General features: G+C 35.9%; 2 protein-coding genes across 7 annotated transcripts in view; one reads left to right on the top strand and one right to left on the bottom strand.

The window, feature by feature from the left end:
- Positions 1-19181, bottom strand: part of LOC100800789 (BEACH domain-containing protein B) — a 58725-nt gene extending 39544 nt beyond the window's left edge. For 2 of the 6 annotated variants that reach the window (XM_006578223.4, XM_006578227.4), the window contains exons 1-11: positions 18834-19181; positions 18576-18647; positions 18274-18479; positions 15829-15892; positions 15335-15554; positions 14779-14955; positions 13927-14247; positions 7741-7963; positions 7338-7406; positions 6496-6957; positions 6014-6329 (exon numbers count right to left, since the gene is read on the bottom strand). In XM_006578223.4, the coding sequence (XP_006578286.2) occupies positions 6014-6329; positions 6496-6957; positions 7338-7406; positions 7741-7963; positions 13927-14247; positions 14779-14955; positions 15335-15554; positions 15829-15892; positions 18274-18392 (1971 nt within the window). In that variant the 5' untranslated portion in view covers positions 18393-18479; positions 18576-18647; positions 18834-19181. Of the gene's footprint in view, positions 1-6013; positions 6330-6495; positions 6958-7337; positions 7407-7740; positions 7964-13921; positions 14248-14778; positions 14956-15334; positions 15555-15828; positions 15893-18273; positions 18480-18575; positions 18648-18833 lie in introns of those variants that run through there. The other 4 variants (XM_006578225.4, XM_006578224.4, XM_006578226.4 and 1 more) reach the window with 4 other exon arrangements.
- LOC102664205 (N66 matrix protein-like) lies at positions 19153-20293 on the top strand. Its single transcript, XM_006579008.1, has 2 exons — positions 19153-19167; positions 19745-20293. The coding sequence occupies exons 1-2, from the start codon at positions 19153-19155 to the stop codon at positions 20291-20293; spliced, it is 564 nt and encodes a 187-aa protein (XP_006579071.1).
- The last annotated feature ends 1242 nt before the right edge of the window (positions 20294-21535 follow it).

Below are 21535 nucleotides of genomic sequence, written 5' to 3'. Positions count from 1 at the left end.
TAATCCTATTTCTTCCCCTATGGTTGGAGGGTGTAAATTAACCAAGCTTGGTTTTGAAGATTTTTCTGATCCTACCTTATACAGGTCCATTGTTGGGGTCTTGCAGTATGCTACCATAACAAGACCAGAGATTAGTTTTTCCGTAAATAAGGCGTGTCAATTCATGTCGAAGCCTTCGGAGCAGCATTGGTTATCTGTAAAGCGAATTCTGAGGTATCTTAAGGGTACTGTCAATCAGAAAACCATGAACAACTTGCAGAAAGTGTTTGGAGCATGGTCACTGATTTGGGGCTGACAACAGGTAATTCACAGAGGAACTTTGTTCAACAGCTGCTGGAATTGGAGAAAAGAGATGGAGAAGAGGCAGCTAGATTGGGAGCTACGAGACGGATCCCATGAATATTATTTCATACAATGTAAGAGGGTTAGGGAGGGGGGTTAAGTGGCCGGCAATCAGAAGGATGGTCAAAGAGCATCATATTGATCTTCTGTGTTTGCAAGAAACAAAAAAGGAGATTATTGACAAGTCTTTGTGTCAGGCCTTATGGGGGGATTCCGAAATTGGATGGGAGGCATATCCATCAGTTAATTCAGCTGGTGGTATTCTTTGTATCAGGAATGAGAGAGAATTTAAGGTTGAGAGCAGATTCATTGGAGCTGGCTTTATATTGCTGTCAGGAAAGAGGGGTCAGGAGTCGCAACCAGTGCATATTGTTAATATATACTCTCCATGCAATCTTCAAGAAAAAAGGGTGCTTTGGGACAGTGTATCTCAGCTGAAAAATCAAAATGCGAGTGGATATTGGTTTATTTTAGGGGATTTCAATAACATTAGGACTTCTACAGAGATAATAGGATCGTCTCAGAGGGGGCAGATGGACGGAACCAAAGCGGAATTCAATGATTGGATTGACGACATGGAGGTAGAAGAAGCACCTTGGGTGGGAAAGAGATTCACGTGGTTTAGACCAAATGGTATAGCTAAAAGTAAGTTGGATAGATTCATGGTTTCCCCAGATTGGCATTCAAAATGGCCTGGGTCCACTCAATCTACGCTGGTCAAGAACTTCTCGGATCATTGCCCCGTCTTACTTTCATCCAAGAGTGTCAATTGGGGCCCAAAACCTTTTAGAATACTAGACTGTTGGTTATCAGATAAGTCCTTCAAGAAAGTGGTTTTTGACAGCTGGTCATCCAATCCTCAGAGTGGGTGGGGGGGCTTCGTGTTAAAAGAGAAAATCAAAGCCCTCAAACAGAAGATCAAGGTGTGGAACAAAGAACAATTTGGAGACACTTTCAGAAAATTCAAGAAGATAGAAGAAGATTTAAATAAAATGGAAGAGGAGTCAACAGACAGGCAGTTGGAAGACAACGAGCGGGCCCTCAGAAAGCAGCTACAACAGGAGCTATGGGAGGCTGCTCAAGCTCATGAGTCGTTACTGAGACAGAAGGCCAGATCTAGATGGATCAAGGAAGGAGATTGTAACTCGAGATATTTCCATCTGATGATTAATTCCAAGCGGAGATCAAATTGTTTGAATGGAGTGTTGGTTGATGGATCATGGAAGGATGAGCCGGAAATAGTCAAAGAGGAAGTCAGAAGGTTCTTTTCACAGAGGTTCAAGGAAGATGATTTTGATAGACCAAGACTGGATGGTATTAGTTTCAAGACCATTGATATGCATCAGAATGACTTGCTAGTGGAGCATTTTCAGGAGTAGGAGGTGAGAAGGGCTGTATGGAGCTGCAGTAGTGATAAAAGCTCGGGCCCAAATGGAATTAATTTTAAATTCATCAAGAAATTTTGGGATGTCATCAAACCAGACTTCCTCAGATTTTTTGATGAGTTCTATGCTAACGGAGTCATTCCGAGGGGATTGAATGCATCTTTTATTGCCTTGATCCCGAAGGGAGCGGACCCTCAAGTGTTGAATGAATACATGCCTATCTCACTAATAGGATGTACTTATAAGATTCTTGTTAAGGTGTTGGCTAATAGACTGAAGAAGGTTATGCATTGCATCATCAATGAATGACAGTCAGCATTCATAGAAGGCAGACATATGCTCCATAGTGTGTTGATCGCCAATGAGGTAGTCGAAGAGGCTAAAAGACGCCAAAAACCTTGTATAGTTTTCAAGGTGGATTATGAGAAGGCGTATGATTCGGTGTCTTGGGAGTTTTTGATTTACATGATGAGGAGAATGGGTTTTTGTTCAAAGTGGATTTTATGGATACTCGGTTGCTTAAAATCAGCTTCAATCTCGGTATTGGTAAATGGAAGCCCCTCATCTGAGTTCTTACCGCATAAAGGACTCAGACAGGGAGACCCACTATCACCTCTTCTATTCAATATTGTTGCCGAAGGATTGAGCGGTCTAATGTCAAAGGCTATAGAGAGAAGGCTCTATAAAGGTTTTTTAGTGGGTATAGATAAGGTTGAAGTTAGCCTACTCCAGTATGCAGATGACACAATATTCTTGGGTGAGGCAAACTATGGAGAATGTCAAAGCTATCAAAGCTATACTATGTGCTTCTGAACTTGCATCGGGGCAAAAAATAAATTTTGCTAAAAGTAGTTGCAGGGCTTTTGGGGTGTCGGATCAGTGGACCTATGGAGCATCCAAGTACCTCAATTGTAGCCTGATGTCCTTTCCTTTCACATATTTGGGCATCCCTATAGGTGTCAATCCCAGAAGATGTCAGACATGGGAACCCATAATCACTAAATGGTTCCTAAACAGGTGGTCGACAAATTGGTCAGGTTACAAAGGAATTTTCTATGAGGTGGGTCATCCGAGCAAAACAAGATTGCGTGGATCAGATGGGATACGGTGTGTATGCCAAAGGAAGAAGGAGGATTAGGAGCCAAGGACATAACCTCGTTTAATATATCATTGCTGGGAAAGTGGAAATGGGATTTGTTTCAGAATCAGGGGAAGACATGGGCAAGGGTACTACAATCAAAATATGGCGGTTGGAGGAATCTGGATGGAGCTCAGAGGACTAGTAGCGATTCCATGTGGTGGAGTGATCTGAAGAAGGTATCTCAACATCCTCAGCAGGGACAGCAGTTGAACAAATTGACATTATGGAAGGTCGGGCGTGGGGATAAGTTTAAATTTTAGGAGGATAAGTGGACAGGTGGAGACAGGCAATTAGCAGAAAAATACCCAAGGCTGTACAACATATCGGATCAGCAACATCAATTTGTTCAGCAATTAGGAGTTTTCAATGAAGCAGGGTGGGAGTGGCAATTTCAATGGAGGAGACCATTGTTTGATAGTGAGATAAAGATGGCGGTCGCATTCATACAAGTTGATGGGCACAAGATCAGGTTTGACATTGAGGATCAGTGGGTGTGGGCGGCAGAGTCAAGTGGTAGTTATTCGGCTAGGAGTGCATACAGAGTGATTAGAGAAGCCATACCAGAAGAGGAACAGGATGGAGAATTCAAGGAATTATGGAAGCTCAAGGTCCCAATGAAAGTGGCTATGTTCGCATGGAGGTTACTCAAAGACAGATTGCCAACCAGAGATAATTGGAGAAGGAAACGAGTAGAATTGCACGAATATGTGTCCTTTATGCAGATCAACGGATGAGAGCGCAAGTCATTTATTCTTTCACTGTAGCAAAATTCTCCCAATATGGTGGGAATCGTTGTCTTGGGTGAAATTGGTGGGGGCTTTCCCACACCACCCAAGACACCATTTTCTTCAGCACAGTCAGGGAGTTTATCAAGGACTGCAGGGGAACAGATGGACATAGTGGTGGTTAGCACTCACTTGGACTATTTGGAAGCACAAAAATAGCATTATCTTCTCCAATGCTAATTTCAACGCTTACAAAGTAATGGATGACGTAGTGCTTCTAATTTGGACATGGCTTAGACACTTAGAAAAGGATTTCACTTCCCATTACAATCAGTGGTCTTCAAATCTCAAAGAAGGTTTTCTTCGGACATGAAGATAGGAATCTAGGATTCACTCCTGTACTTTTCTCTTATTGTGGTTTATTCCAGGTTCTGTAATTACAGTGCCTGTTTGTGAACCAGCTCTTGAGTGTATTTCTAAAACATGTATTGCTTTAGTACCTCTGGTACTTATTAATATTTATATGATATTTTTGCTGAGCAAAAAAAATCTTAAGGGTACTCTGTCTCTTAGGGATTACACTTTCAGGTTGCTTCTCTTCAGCATCCCTTCTCTCTTCATGCATACTGTGATGCAGATTGTGCTTCTGATCCTGATGATAGGAGGTCAACTTCTGGTGCTATCTTTCTTGGGCACCAATCTCATCTCTTGGTGGTCTAAGAAGCAATCAGTTGTGGCAAGATCCAGCACTGAGGCAGAGTACAAGAGTATGGCTCTTATTGCAGCAGAAATAACTTGGATTCAGTCTCTTCTTTCTGAACTTCAAGTTACTTGTACCACTCCAATTATTCTGTGTGACAATACCAGCACTGTCTCTTTGGCTCATAATCCTGTTATTCACTCTAGAACCAAGCACATGGAGCTGGATCTGTTCTTTGTCAGAGAGAAAGTTCTCACCAAACAGCTTAATGTTGTTCACGTTCCTGCCATAGATCAACTGGCTGATATTCTGACCAAGGTTTATCTCCTTCATTTCTTTTGTTCAGACCCAAGCTCAGAGTAGTTGAAAGACATTCTTCCAACCCCTCATGAGCTTGCAGGGGAGTATAAAAGTATACATTACTCGCAGTGTATTTTTTACTTAGCTGTTATTCTAACTAATGTAGTTAGCAGTTAGTCAGTTTATAGTTAGTAGTTTAGACTTTTAGTTCTGACAGCTTTGTGACAGCTGAATCAACTAACTCAGGTTAGTTGACAGTTAGGATAGTTGGTAGTTATCCAACTATATGATGCAGATTGGGCTTCTGACCCTGATGATAGGAGGTCAACCTCTGGTGCTGCTATTTTTCTTGGACCTAATCTCATCTCCTGGTGGTCTAAGAAGCAATCAGTTGTGGCAAGATCCAGCACCGAGGCAGTGTACAGGAGTATGGCTCTTATTACAGCAGAAGTAACTTGGATTCAGTCTCTTCTTTCTGAACTTCAAGTTACTCATACCACTTCCCTTATTCTTTGTGACAATACCAGCACTGTCTCTTTGGCTCCTAACCCTGTTCTTCAACCTAGAACATGGAGCTGATCTACTCTTTGCCAAAGAGAAAGTTCTAACTAAACAACTTAATGTTGTCCGTGTTCCTGCCATTGATCAACTGGCTGATATCTTGACCAAGGCTTTATCTCCTTTATTTCTTCTGTTCAGATCCAAGCTCAGAGTAGTTGAAAGACATTCTTCCAACCACCTCATGAGCTTGCGGGGGAGTATAAGAGTATTCATTCCTCACTGTGATTTTTACTTAGCTGTTATTCTAACTACTCTAGTTAGTAGTTTAGCCTGTTAGCGCAGACAGCTTTGTGACAGCTGTATCAACTAACTCAGGTTAGTTTTCAGTTAGGGTAGTTAGTAAGGTTAGTTGTCAGTTAGGGTAGTTAATAAGGTTAGTTGTCAGTTAGGGTAGTTGGTAGTTATCCAACTATATAAACAGTATTGTAATCTGATGTTAGTTGGGTTGAATAATATCAGATTTCTCAATCTCAATTTTCTCTCTTCTCTCAACTCTCTTAAAACAGAATTGCAATCTGATTATTGTTGGGTTGAATAATTTCAGATTTCTCAATCAGAATTTTCTCTCTTCTCTCAAATTCTCTCAACTCTACTATTATCTAACTTACCTGAAAGTTGAAGTGCACAAGTTAATTTTAGCTTATGGAAGAAGCTCAATTCGTTTTACCTTCTTAATTTCTTCTCCTATAAGTGTTTATAGAGAAGTTAATTCAAACAAAACATGAACATATCCAACCCCTAAAATTTAGAGATACATAAATTGTGATATGTGATTGTGAATATGAATATAAGTTCAAGCAAATTAAAAAAGAAAAACAAGAAAATATATATGCAAGAAGAGGGAAATAAAAGAACCAACCATGTTCTGTGTGTTCCCATTACTAGTTGAAGCAAATTCAACAAATGAAATTACTTGCATCTGTAGACTATTAACCCCATTAACTTCTTCTGTATTACCAGTGCTCCTTGAAGCAGACGATATTTCAGACTTCTCGGTGTATGCAAATATCTGTCCAGCAGATTCATCTGAACCTGATTCGAAATAAAAGAAATTTTCTGAAAATATAAGATCCCATATTCCCTCTTCGTGAAAAATTTCAAGTGACATGGGAGAAGAAGAAAGAAGGTTTCTAAATGCATTAAGAACTGTGTTCTGTAGAGTTGAGACAAAGACCCTGCAAAATGGAAAGAAAAACAACATATAAAAAATTAGTTCAATACACGAAGGTCCTACTTGAGAGCCATATTAAAAGAAATACTTTGCAATACTGTTTTTGATAGTTAATTAAACTTTTCAGTTTATAACAAGGAAAGACACAGCGAGCCATTGGCAAATTTCACCTTAAATAGCCTGGCAACTCATTCTGACTTGAGCAAGTTTTGATGCAAGGAAATATTGTAAATAAAACCCTCATGACCCATTTGATTGAAAGTTCATAATATGCTGAGGAAACAGGCAATGCAAGTCGACCAGAAGATACTTGAACATTAAGAGATTTTGAACCCTCGGGAACTAACAGAAATGAACAGAGACCTCTGCTCAGCATAACAACATAATTATTCCAAAAATCAGAAAAAGAAGCACGTGATGGAAGGCTATCAGAAACCACCACTGGATCAGGTTTTGTGTGATTCTCATTTTCTTGAATGTCAAGACCAGGCATACCAACAGCATGCCGTCCAGCAAAATCCTTCTCCCGTCCCAAATCTTGAAGCAGAAAAGCCGGCGAACAAAAACTATTTGCAAATTTATGCACCCTACCATTTTCACAAAGAAATTGCAAGTTGTTCACATTCCCAAAGCTGTATCAATGTCAAGGTCTCAAGCATCAATAACTTCTTCACTAAATTTGAACGAGATTCAAGTAGCAATCAATAAAAAAAAAAAAACTCAAGTTAAATGCAAAAAAGGACGACACTGTCCTAACTGCCACAGGAATAAAAATTCAGAGAGGAATACCTAAGAATGACAAGCAAATACATCTCTAGTGAATACACACATGATATGTTTCAGAATGTCAATAGGCAATGATGTTGATGCAATTTTTTTGTTTTATGTTTTCATTTTTTTTTATAATTATCATATAACAGTTCACATCAAAGAACTTGTCAAAGTGACCATGTTCACTGAATGAAAAGTGGAATCTTCTGAAATTACACCATGAGCAAATTATGAAGGATACACAGCCTCCCTCAAAACTTCCAGAGCAAGAATATGAAGTTGAAAGATTTTTTGCAATGGTTTATCATCCCTGCAAAAACCAAGCAGACAAATTTATCAAGGAATGCAAGACAGGCTGTATAACATAACAACGTAGATAACATAGTATTCTCTGGAGAGAAACAAGTACATGTTAAGCCCAAATATTTGTAAAACAGACAGCAAACTCAAATTATGATGAATGAAATAAGGAGATTCACCAACATCAGGCTAGTCATGAAATTATTTTCCACAAACTCAAACTTCAAGACATGCATTGATCCCTCAAAAAAGAAAATTGCAGATACAACAAGCTTAAAAGAACCATCATATCCTGCCCCTTGATCAAATATAGAATAATTGGCTTGAGATACACCAAACAATACCTGAATCCATCAGCCAAAACAAAATTGCTGTAATTTTTTGCATAATTTGAGGGAAATCCAAAACCATCCAGCAGCACTTCCAGCCCTCCAATACTTTTAAAATGATTCTGACCCCGAGAATTTGCAGATAAGGCCAAAGAAAGGATTTTCAAGCACAAATAGTGAAGTGAATCATCCATCAACAGTTCTTTCAAGCTAAATCTTCTAATGACACGCAAGAGCTCTGTGAAAAATTTAAATTTGGTGAATAGAAAATGGATGATAATTGAACAAAAGATATAAAATAAGTTTAAAAATCTAAGCAGCATGGATTATAAACATTATGTGAAATTCAATAAACACGGGATGGCCAAAGAAAGGAGTGGTAGTTGAGCTATTTAACAAAAGGATTGTTGTGATGCAAAATTAGGGCTTAGGAGAATGTGAAGCCAACCTCTCAACTTAAGGAGACCAAGATAATTTTCATTAATTTTTAATATGAAAGAAGAAATTTATTTAGACAAAGAAAATGAATTCTAAACAGAAAGGATGACAAGGAATCTTCCTAAATGAAAAACAAAATAGAAAACAAGCAAGAAAAATAAGAAAAATCGATGAAAAAGTGCTTCCTAATCCCTTAACATATCTGCTACTGAAACCCCATTAAATGGCATGTGTTTTACACCAATCTAAGTGATGTGCCAAAGAAGCCTCCTTAAATATCCCTCAACATGAAAAATAATAATCAAGAATTTGTCCAGAGACATGAGACAGCCAATATTTGCCAAAATAATAAATAATGGGTGATATACAGAGACCACAGCAACCAAAACAATGAAGAACAGGTGAAGAACAGATTCTGAGCAAGCATCAGAGGGAAAACTTAAATAAGTAAAAGAAGTAAAATAAAAGTGATAGTCATAATTATAAGCAGCAGCAGTAATGTAGAAATCTGCAAAGTGAACACATTCAACCAATATATAATTTCTCTAGGTCAACCACTACCATAATTTAGAAAACATAACTTCATGTCAACAGGCATTGATTGATTATTGTGAGGACCAATCATCCTAAAAAATTAATCTAGAGTAAAAATAATGACAGCAAAAACCAGACCTTACCTTGTGCTGAAACTTATTTTACTAAGAAGAATAGGCAAGTTGGGGACCAAACTCTACACCACTTTATTAGAATATTAGAGCATGTGTTGTATAACTGTATATACAGTTTTGTAATTTTGTGTACTTGTAAGGGTTGCTAGCCTTTGTGAACAGCACTTCTCTAGCATTAGATATTTGATAACAGATTAGTTAGTTCAGTTAGTCTGTTAGTTTAAAGAAAAAGAAATAAAGGTTGATGTGTGGGAATGCGGGAGCGACAAGAGCCCCAGACCAGACGGCCTTAATTTCAAATTTATTAAGGAGTTTTGGTAAGTTATCAAGGCTGATGTGCTTCGTTTCATGGATGAATTTTTTGCACATGGAACGTTCCCGAAGGGGTACAATGCCTCATTCCTTGCTCTCATTCCTAAGGTAAACGATCCGCAGAACCTAAATGAATATAGGCCTATTTCTTTAATAGGTAGCGTATATAAAATTGTAGCCATGGTACTAGCGAGGAGGATGAAGGAGGTGCTGCCAATATTAATAGATGAGAGACAAACAGCATTCATCAAGGGCAGACATTTGTTACACAGCACCCTCATTGCAAAGAGAAGTAATTCATGAAGCAAAGAGAAGTAACAAGCCGTGCTTGGTGTTTAAAGTAGATTATGAAAAGGCTTATGATTCAGTCTCCTGGGATTTCTTGTTGTATGTGTTAAGAAGGATGGGATTCTGCAATAGATGGCTATCATGGATTGAGGGCTGCCTAAAATCTGCCTCTATCTCCATATTGGTATATGATAGCCCTTCATCTGAGTTCATTCCCCAAAGAGGTTTAAGACAAGTGGACCCACTAGCTCCCCTTTTATTAAATGTTGTTGTGGAGGGACTCAATGGACTGTTGAGAGAAGCAATGGAGAAAAACTTGTTTCAAGGTTTCCTAGTGGGAAGAAATGAGGTGGAATTTAGCATCCTATAGTACGCAGATGATACAATTTTCTTTGGGAAAGCATCCATGAAAAATGTCAAAGCAATCAAGGTGATCTTGAGAAGTTTTGAACTTGTCTCAGGCCTCAATTAATTTCTCAAAAAGTAGTTTTGGGGCAATTAGGATGTCAGAGAGATGGAAGGTGGATGCTGCTAGGTATTTAAATTGCAGTCTATCGGTCATACCTTTCCTTTACCTAGGTATTCCGACTGGGGCAAACCCAAGGCGTAGTTATGTATGGGATCCTATTGTCAAGAAATGTGAGAGAAAGTTGGCGAAATGGAAACAAAAGCTACTATCATTTGGGGGAAGGGTCACTCTCATAAAGTCTGTTCTAAATTCTATTCCTATCTATTTCTTCTTTTTTTCAGGGTTCCCAATAAAGTTCTGGATAAGCTAGTGTCGATATAGAGGCAGTTTCTGTGGGGGGTGGTAAGGAGCAGAATTAGATAGCGTGGGTAAAGTGGGAGTTAATGTGTCTACCAAAGGAGAAAGGGGGAATGGGAATCAGGGATCTAAGGAAGTTTAATTATACACTTCTCGAAAAGTGGAGATGGAACTTATTTCATAACCAAGGAGACTTGTGGGCTAGGATACTGATTTCAAAATATGGTGGATGGCGGACTTTGGATGGGGAAAGAAGGGGCAGCAGTGAATCAGCATGGTGGAAGGACATCAATCTCATAGCACATTCCGGTGAAGATGGCCACTGGTTAGATAAAGGGATAAAATGATCAGTGTGGTGTGGAGCAAAGGCCAAATTTTGGGAGGATGGAGTATCACTTAAGTTGAAGTACCCTACACTTTATTCTATGTCCTATCAGCAACATGTCATACAGCAGATGGGAGTTTTCACAGCTGCAGGATGGGAATGGGATTTTCAATGAAGACGACAAGTTTTGACGACGAGATAGATATGGCTGCAAAGTTCTTGGAAGAATTAGAAGGTATTAGCATTCACCTAGATCGAGAAGATAAGTGGATTTGGAAGGAAGACGCATCTGGTGTATACACAGTGGGGAACGCATATAAGATGCTTATGACAGACCACACTGATGAAAATCAGGATGGTGTTTTTACTGTGTTGTGGAAGGTAAAGGTCCCTAGTAAAGCTTCTTTCTTCGCAGGGAGACTAATCAGGGACAGACTGCCAACTAAAATAAATCTGCGCAAGAGAAATGTGGAAATAAAAGATCTCACCTGCCCATACTACAAAAATAAAGAAGAGGATGCAGCACACCTTTTCTTTAGTTGCAGCAAAATTTTGCCGCTTTGGTGGGAATCAATATTGTAGATAAACACTTCAGGAGTATTTCCGCAAAACCCGAGACAGCACTTTCTCCAGCATGTGTTTGGAAGGGATACTGGCATCAGATTTCAGAAATGGAAGTGCTGGTGGATCTCCTTGACATGGAGCATCTGGCAGCATCAAAATAGGATCGTTTTTGCAGATGAAAGTTTTAATGCTAGTAAGCTGTTGGAGGATGCTATTTTCCTATGCTGGACTTGGTTAAAAAAATTGGATAAAGGTTTCGACATACATTTTCATCAATGGTCTAGTAATATGAGTGAGGCACTTTTGTGATTAGGATGGGATAACTCTATAACTGTGGGTAGCTTTGGGCCAAGTATACTGTCAGAATTATGGTTTCTTAATTCATGTTATATACCTTGTATTAGGGCACCATATTTCTGCTCAATTTGGCCCCCATGTGTAAATTTCACAGTACAACTTGTACTGCTTTATATATAATAAAATATTATTTTTGCTGATTAAAAAAAAAGTTTGTTAGTTAATTCAGTTAGTCTTTGCTGCTAGTTAATTCAGTTAGTCTTTGCTGCTAGTTAGATTTTGTTACTGCTAGTGTAAAGGTTCAGAGGTCTATATATACCTCTCATTGTAACCAACTCAGATTAACTTTTCAGTCTAGCAATAGTATAAGTCTTTTCTCTCAATTTTCTCATCTTCTCAAACACTTTCTCACCTTCTCAAACACTTCATCACTCAGTTTTATCAAATACACTTAAGCTACTAGGCTCTGTCAAAAAACTAGTTTTTCATGATGAAAGTCCATAAATAATTCTTTATTTATGTCCCTACATATCCCCCCAAACAAATATCCTTCTGTAATGAAAGGAGGATATAAACCTAGATTGGTCCCTAAATTAAGCTAAAATTTAGTTTAATTAAAAGAATGAAGAAAGAGCACCAAATACAATCTCAAGAACCAATTTAACCTAGAAGTCCAAGGTATTTAGAAGAACACCAATAAATGTTTTATCTTTTAGGAACGGTTGGATTGGTTAAAACACATGGTATTGGACAGGACAAATTATATTTGTTCTACGTTTGTTTTGAAAAAGGTTCGTGGGTCAGCACAAATAAACAAACATGGACAGGACAAAAACTTCAATTTTTGTTACTTAAAAAATCATAGGACAACTTTTTGTTCCTAGTACAAAGTATTAAAAAGACATACATACCCCCACCTCTCTCATATCTCTCACCCATGTATCCCTCCCCCAACCCAATTATCCCTCCCCCTACTTTCGCTCTCTTCTCTCTTTTTAACAACTGTATCAAAAAAGAAACAGAAACGCTCAAGCTTTTGTTTTTGTGTTTCTCCGTGATTTGAAGAATCGGAATTTGGAAGAGCTGTGCCAATTTCCACCGTTGACATCTTTCTCTGCCAATAGCATGAAACAATTTTTTTTTTGCTCAGCAAAAATAATATGGTATATTAATTGAGTACCAGGGGTACTAGTAATACATATTACAGTTCAGATTTGGCCCCATAACAATGCATTAGACCAAAGATATAAACTATATGTAGAATATTACAGAAATCCTTATTACTAGAAAATGCTGTAATAATCTATCCTACTCTATTGAGAAACCCTGCTCTAACATTGGAAGACCAGTAGTTATAGTGAGTGTTGAAGAAATAAATATTCAATTGCATGGAGTTTTTTCGTGCCAACTGCAGAAATTTAATCCGTGATTTGAAGGATTAAATATTCAATTGAATGGAGTTTTTTCAATTGCAAAAAAATTGTACCAATTTCCTCAATTGAATCGAAGCCCTACTACTTACAATTAATTTTCTTAAATCTCAGCCCTGTTCACGCTTTAAAAAATCTTCAATTGAATTGAAGTCCTTCCTAATAGCTCACATAATTGCATAAGATGAGTGACTTGAATCATTGAATCCAAACACATAATATATATTATCTTTAAATATATAATAATGACAATAATAACAATAGTAATATGAATTATATTAAAATAATTAATATTAAAAAGGTTATTTCAGTAATTTTTAAGATTTTGTTTGTGCTATTCATTGGCTATCAAACAATTCACAGATGAAACAATTGTCCTGTAACTCAGTGTTTGTCTAGTGTTGTTCTTCTTGTACTGTACTCTAGAGCGTATCAAATGCACCCTTAATAATTAACTTATCTTCACATTCAAGTAGGAAACAAAGTTAAGTCCAAGTCGCTTCTTTCTTTTTTCTGAAAAAAAAAACAAAAAAAATAGGGGATAAAGGAGCCATTACATACTCTGGCCTTAATTTCCATCAGTGGGTTTGAGTATTATCACATAACCAACAAATCATCATTTCAGGTTACACAACTCTAGGTCCCGGTACAGTAGTTCCATTAAATTTTTTAAAAGGTCCCTAAAGTTCAGAAATTTTTTACGAAAACATTCAAATAGGACCCTAAAAGTTTTTACTTAGGACCTAACTAATTATGAAATTTTATAGTTGATTCATGGAAACCTGTAACAGTAACACAGCTGCAGAATGGCAAACATATAATGAAGTCTAAATGGTCGTCAACCCAAATGACTACTTAAAATTTTTATAGGGGCCTAAATAAAAACTTTTTAAAACTATAGGAACCTAATTTTAAGTTAGTGAAACTATAGTAACCTAAGGATAAATTTTTTAGCCAGCATTTAATAATATATTTGCTGAATTAATTATACCCCATCATGCATCTGTATTTACCTAGAGAACATATTTTTGCCAAAATTAGAAAATCAGTAACTAAAAACAACAAATGACTAATAACCTCAAAATATACAATGATAACAGATGCGTACCTTACCTACTAACCAATTTAGGCCACCAGCTTCCATCACAGAAACAATTGCTTTCTGACGCCAATGTAACCTTGCTTCAGTAGACAAAACCTTTGAACTATTTGAAGAGATGATTGGAGCATCAGCATGTGAAATAAAGCCTACAAGACTGCAGAATAACTCATCCTTTTTGTCTATATTTGAACCTAAATCAATGAAAATATAAATTATTGATACAACATATGTAAGAATTTGTTGGAGCAGCTTGATTTTCTCAACAGCAGAGTCAGACAAACTTTCATCAGCAGAAAGGGCACCACTTATGGTTTTAAGTTCAACAACAGCCCCTGTGACAAATTGAACATAGAAAAAACAGTTCTGTTATTTTCCCATCATGAAGGACGCGCACATTAGAGAACAACAAAAGGCAACTAATTAAAGCATCAAAGGTAAATTTCCAAAACATAAGCTTATAATTCATATGAAGAGTGGAAAATAAGATTTGGGAATTAAATCCTATCAAAATTCAGGAATTCGTTACATATTTTGTTCATAAATAAAATCTGGTTAGAACAAAATGCATAGCGGTATATCCTTTAAAGTGAGACTGAGAAACAAAAATAAAGAACAATGAGCATTTGTTAAGCTATAACAGTGAAACACATAGGTCTAAAGCCTTTAGCAACATGAGAGAATACTAAAGGATTATAAAGAAACTATATGCAGATAATAAAAGATAAAACATATTACAGTTTTCTGCAAATATCATCCATAGAAGCAATCAACATCAGGAACAAAAGAAGAAAATCATTAGTCAAATAGTATTTTTTTTTTATAAGCAAAAGTATTATTTATTAGTCAAATAGTATTGATTATACCTTTCATTAAGGCTGTAAGTTTTTGAATTCCACCATAGTATCCAAAAACTCTGCAATTATATAATGAACGAGTGATAATTTTCAGTGCATCCAAAATAAAAAATCCTTCAGAAGTGATAAACAATTTTGCAGAAGCCCCAGATAAATCTGTTGAGGATTGCCCCATGTCGGTGTTCACTGAAAAGAAAGGAAAACACAAATTACTGCAAATTACATGTAACTGATGTAAGCAGTGACAATTTTGGTACAAGTGACCAAAATTACCATTTCTAGATTTTTAGGTTAAACGTCTTGTATTCTGAGAAAAAGTCTGACTCATTATAGAACATAACAAATGAAAATTTAGAAGTAAATGAACCAGTTGATACCAATAGAAGAATTCTGAATAAGTATATGGACTCCCTTCTTGCATCTGTTTCACATATAGATGGTCCCTACCTCCAATTTTAATTGCATTCATAAACTTATTTGGACTTCCTTGTAGTGGAAGTTACTTAACACTTAAGAGGAAAGAAGGTAACCATAATAATGATGATGGCAATGATTTGCAACTTACACTCAGTAACTAGTGAGCTTAACTGTGTGACCTCTTCAATTAATACCCGAATGACTTCAACAGGATGTCCAGCTGAGCAGCCAACAACCACATCATCGGCAGATGATAAACTCTCAACAGAAGTAGACTCCAATAATATGCCTGAATTCACAGGTTCCCAATCCTTGTAGGCAATTACAAATTGCTTGATGAAAACATGAAGCAGCCTCATTTTCTCCACCTAAATCATCAAGGTCATTTTCTTATATTCAGCAAATTTACTAAATAGACAACTACTTTTGTGAGGAAAAGATATTAAGCAATGCATTTAGCAACATTCTGAACAAATGCAGAAAAAAAAACTAAGAAAGCATGTTAATTAATAGCTATACGACACCAACAGACAACATATCTACATGACTTAAATGCATATATGAAATTATCAATAAATAGTTCATATGAAGCCATCAAGCTTCAGAAAATTAAATATTCAATAAGTATAAATCCAGTCGTACCTTATCATCAACTTTCTCATAACGCTCCCAAAGAGTATTTACAATTGCCTCATCACCAACATCACTGGAAAGAATTGAAAATTAAACAAAACTCAAGAAAAAGGGATAGTAAGTAACAACTACTAACACATGATTTTTGTGACTAGTTTTCTTGTTTTTTTTTTTTTGCTCAGCAAAAATAGGATTGCTATTAATATGAGGAAGTACCAGTGGTACAATAATTACAGTAGGCTGTAGGGATCCATCTAGTTCCATTAATTACAGAAACAGAGAAGATAAACCTATCAGAATTACATAGATTCATCATCTGATAGCCCCTACTAGTTACTAAACCCTTCCTTTAAATTAGTAGACCATTGATTAAAGTGTATTACAAAATCCTTCTCCATGGATTTGACCCACATCCACATTCAGAGGACAGCATCATCCATCAATTTGCTTCCATCAAAACTTCTGTTTTGGAAAACTATTCTGTCTCTATGCTGCCATGTTGTTCTTGTGAGAGCAATCCACCAGCATTTCCATCTTGTAGCCTTCTTTCCCTGATTTTTCCCAATTCCATGTTGCAAGAAGTGATCCCTTGGCTTTTGAGGTAGAGCTGTAGTTAGATTAACCCAAGACAATGACTCCCACCATAGAGGGAGGATGTTGGTACAGTTGAAGAATAGGTGAGTAGCCTCCTCCTCTTCAGATCTACAAAAAGGGCATAGTGTATCTGTTAACATGACTTGTCTCCTTCTTAGGTTTTACTTTGTTGGTAATCTATCCCTAATTAGCCTCCAGGCAAACACCGCAGACTTAGCTGGAATTTTGAGTTTCCATAGCTCCACAAAATCTGAAGTCTGATCTGCCCCCACTACTCCTCTCCTTATTAGGTCATACCCTGATTTTGTTGAGTAATGTCCACTTGAGTCGTGTTTCCATATCCACATGTCCTCCTTTTGAGGGTGTAGTTGCTGCTGCGATATCTCTCCAATAAAGGAATCCGCCATTGCCACTTCACTGTCAAAAAGGGGTCTCCTCCAATTAAAACTCCATTCCCATCCGCTACTCGAGTTACTCCTCAACTGCATGATGGTTTGATTTTGCTGACACGAGATCTGGTACAGCCTTGGGTATTTCTCCATTAGCAGTGCTTCAGATTCCAGCCATCGATCCTCCCAAAATCTAAATTTATCTCCCCTGCCCACTTGTTTTCTTGTAAAATCCCGCTTTTAATTCCTCACTTAATCCCTCTTTTAATTTGCTATTATTTGGTGCAGAAATCTAGAATAAAATGCACACATCTTTAAGGGTGTCACCTTGCCCAAAAAACTTGCTTTGGGATAGGTTTGTAGTGCCAGCTTCTCTGGTATTCTGAAAAGTTTGTTTCAAGAGACCAGCCAATGCTGATGACATGCAAAGGGATAGGACAGCCTCACAGCCTTCCTAGTTCCTTTGTAATTTGTGTCTTGTTTTGGTTTGTTTTGCCTTAAAATCTTCTAGCTCTTAATCACCTTATTGTCACCCAACCCCAATAGCACTTTCAGCCCTTAACTATACATTTTTATATACACCACCACCACCCATAAAAAATATCACATAAAACTTCAGACATTGTTTGGCAAGTCTACATAGTCATGTTCCCATTAAATAAACAAAAAATTAAGATAAATGTCATCATATCTTGCACTTAGGAAATATAAATTTGCATAAAAAGTAATTCACATGTCTTAACAGCTTACAGCATCTAACAACATTCTCTTCTATGACCACCAGCAACATGGATGTTACACCGATATAGTTCACCATAGATATCAAAAATGTTGAAGGCTTATATATATAAGCACTCTATTGACTTTCAAAGCTCTAACATGGAAGGCATTTCACAAATAATAGCATGAAAAATAAGGCATGTCTCATCGGGGTCTTCCCCAAACAGATCATATGCCATACAATGACAGAATGCAAGAAAGTCCAAAAAGGATGAGATAACCGAGAGTAGTATTGTTCCAAAAGACAATAATCACTACTCAGGGTTCCTTCTTCAGTACAAACTCAACAAGATTTAAGCATTATATTTATCATTTATTCTCATAAAGCAATAACAAAATAATAATGTTAATAAAGCAATGTGTCCAAAACTTTTAGTAAAATATGATACGTTTTAGTAAAATATGATATTAATAGCCCCCAAGAATTTGTCTAACATAATTTATTCTTTATGCACCAGAACATTAAATGAATCATTAGATATGTGATAAAACTCCCTTTCCTAAAACTCTACTCAATTATAGAAGAAGGCTGGCAGTAGCAGCCTTGGCGACTTGCCAAACACTCTGAGGACACTTGATGATAACTTGTGCTTCTTCCATACATGTGAAATAACATACTTTGCACATGTGAAATATGGAGCTTTATTATTTGATTCCATAATAAAAACCGTTTGAAAAAAAAAATCATTACCTAAAGCGAATCCTGGGCCCAGGAGGAGAGAACTTTTGAGCTTGTAAACTATAAGATTCGCCAGTATGCCCAGCAGAAGTTCTTCTGATAAGGTCAGCAACACCCTTAACGATATTCATCCTTCCTCGCCAAAATCAGCTCAGCGTTGAGAGTTCACGGACCAATCAACAGTTCCACCCATCACACTCGTGAAACTAACTTTCTAGCTAAAAGAAACCAATCACCACTAGTAAGATTACACAATAAAGTTGAATGTTGGACAATGATCACCGATGACAAAAAAAAGAGGTGAAACCACTTACTCATCAAAAAAGAACTTTAGAAAATAACCAAAAATTTCACACACTAACTTCAACCGTCCCTTTTTCAGCTCACTAATCAGACATAAAATTAAAGGATTAAATTAGCTCAGTCGAAGATCATTCCACTCGCTAATTAACACAGGATTATGAACATTACAAGAATCTAGAGAATTCAATGTAAAAGACACGCGCCATTATCGAAAACAGAAAATACTCAATTAAACATCGAAGATAAAAATCGAGACGGAGTATATATACCTGAATAGTATGAAGAATCAAGAGTTCTAGGGTTTCCGAATAGAGATCGGAAATAGCGATTGTGGGAGCTTCAATAATAAAGCACCCCCCCCCCCCCCCCCCCCTTTTTTTCCCTGGTCGGAGCTACTTTAATGAAATTGTCACCGTTGAGAGAATATACGATATGCTAGATTGAGGAATGCGTGAGAGAGAGGAGAGCACTATATTACTCGTTTAATTTCCACGTTGCCCTTCTTCTGGTTTTTTTTTTTCTTTTCCATCTTCTTTTTATTTTCCATTGCTGTAAGAATGTATGGAAAAAAGAAATTATTAATTAATAATGAACAGACTCCAGGTTTTTTTTTTTTTACCATTATATTGTATAGTTTCCGTCAAGAGTGATCACAAATCATCTCTCTCGAGCACATAAGATGATGTTCTTCTTCCAAAGATGTCCCCAGCAAATTTTTATTGTGTCCAAAAATTTCACTTATGATACATGATTATTGGTTTAAGAAAATTTTAAATTTCACACAAAGAGAATAAAATATATATTCTATCACTACATATATTATTCTTCAAGTCTGAAGGTAATGGAATCTTACATATCTTAGGTAATTACATCAATCTTATGGGTTAGCAAATTGCAATTACGCAATTTTACTAAGTATTGAAATATGCATGGGTATTTGATTCACAAATTTTTTCTAGTTTTTCTGATAATCTGAAATTTAATATTTCGATCTAATTTGGGATGGTTTTTAGTTTTGAATTTCAAAAATTTTTAAAATAACAATAAATTTTTAGTTTTAGTTTTAAAAAAATCAGTTTTTAAAATATAATTAGTTTCAAATAAATTCATTTTAAAAGTATCATGTCATATTAAAATTAGTTTAAGAGTGATTGTATGGTGGTGACGTCAGCAATGATAGCGGCAACAAAGATACCAAGATAGTTGGAGTGGTGGAGGTGTCATTGTTGGTGGTGGCGATGTCGATGATGGTAGCAATAGAGGTGTTGGTGGTGACGAAGATGATATTAGTGGTGGTGGTAGTGGTGACGATGGCAACAGAGGTGGTAACAATGACGATAATGGGGTGATACTGGTGTTGGTGATGGCAACAAGTGATGATCATGGTGGTTGGGACAAGGTTGGTGGTGGTTGTAATAGCAGTGATGGAGGTGGTATTGTTCGTAATGGTGGTGACAATGACAGTAGTCATGATGATGGCATTAATGGTGTTGGCGATGACAATAACGGTGCCAGTGGTGGTACCACCAATGCTGGTGATGATGGTGATATCAGTAGAACCAGTGGTGACAACAACGATGATGACAAAGGTGGTATGGTAGTGACAATGACAAAGGTGTCATTGGTGGCGGCAATGATAGTAATTATAACAATAATGATAGTGGTGACAATAACGATACTGATGATCGCGGTCGTAATAGGAAAAAGTGAAAGTGTCAAGATCAAATAGAGGAAATGTGTATGTTTAAAAAAAATTAAAAATCAAACTCACAAATTTTTTTTTCTTGGTTTTGAAAATGGATGTAAGAATGTTTCAAAAATGATATAAAAATCATTTTAACTTTATTTTTGTCAAACGAATTTTATTTTAAAAATTACACTTCAAAACTAAAAATCAAAAACTGGTAATAATCCCAAATTGACCCTTCATTTCTCATGTTTAGTTTATTTTTTAAAAACTAGCATTTAATGGAAATGATATTTTTTGGAAATATGTTTAGCTATAATTAAAAATTTTGTTTATTATATAATATGTAATATTATTTTTAATTACACGATAAAATCATTTTGTGAAATTTTATTGTTTAGAATTTTTTTTCATGTATTGTACAATTAGTTTTCCATGTATCTTATTTTAATATTGTGATATATTAGCTAATTAGAAATACAAATAATAAGTTTCATATGTGTATGCTCTTTATTTATTATATAAAAATTATTAAATTTTATTTTATAATTTCCTTCTTCTTAAGTTTAGTGTGCTATGTATTCCCAATATGAAAATTGATCTACTATCTTAGAATTGTTAATTTAATTAAAAAAATTAGTTTTGTTTTACATTGTTTTTTAGAATGTTACTCTTGGTTTTTTTTTTACACAATAAACTCAAATATTTGTCGCTATTTTAAAAATATAACCCGTTAATTATGTAGTGATTTATTGTATGTAATATGTATTTTAGTATTAGTTTTTCATTATTTTTTCAATGAAATTGTGTTGCTTAGATAATATATAATATTATTTTTTGATTACATGATAAAATTATTTTGTAAAATAAAACCTTAACTTTTTTTTTAAAAAAAAGTGCATATATGTTTAGTGTTAGATTTTTTGGGCCTATAATATGTTGTTGTTAACAAAACCTTAGCTTTTAAGAAAGAATTATATGTTGAAGACTCATAAGTGTAAAGAGAAAACAACTTTAAAACAAACTTAATGTCTTTTGATTTATTATATTTTTACGGTTATTTTAATTTGATACATTAAGTTTTAAAAATTTTATTATAATAAAATGTATCATTTTTTTCTTTTTTAAAAAAATGTTAAAAATATTAGTGTTATGTTAATTTTTAAATTTTAAAATGATTTAATGTCACTTTTAGGTCATTATATTTTACAATTGTTTCGCTTTGATATATTATCTTTTAAAAGTTTCATTTTACTCATTTATGTTTTCGAAATATATGATTTT

Source organism: Glycine max, chromosome 4 (assembly GCF_000004515.6).
Source record: "Glycine max cultivar Williams 82 chromosome 4, Glycine_max_v4.0, whole genome shotgun sequence".
NCBI lineage: Eukaryota > Viridiplantae > Streptophyta > Magnoliopsida > Fabales > Fabaceae > Glycine > Glycine max.
This window is presented reverse-complemented; position numbering and strand designations above follow the sequence as displayed.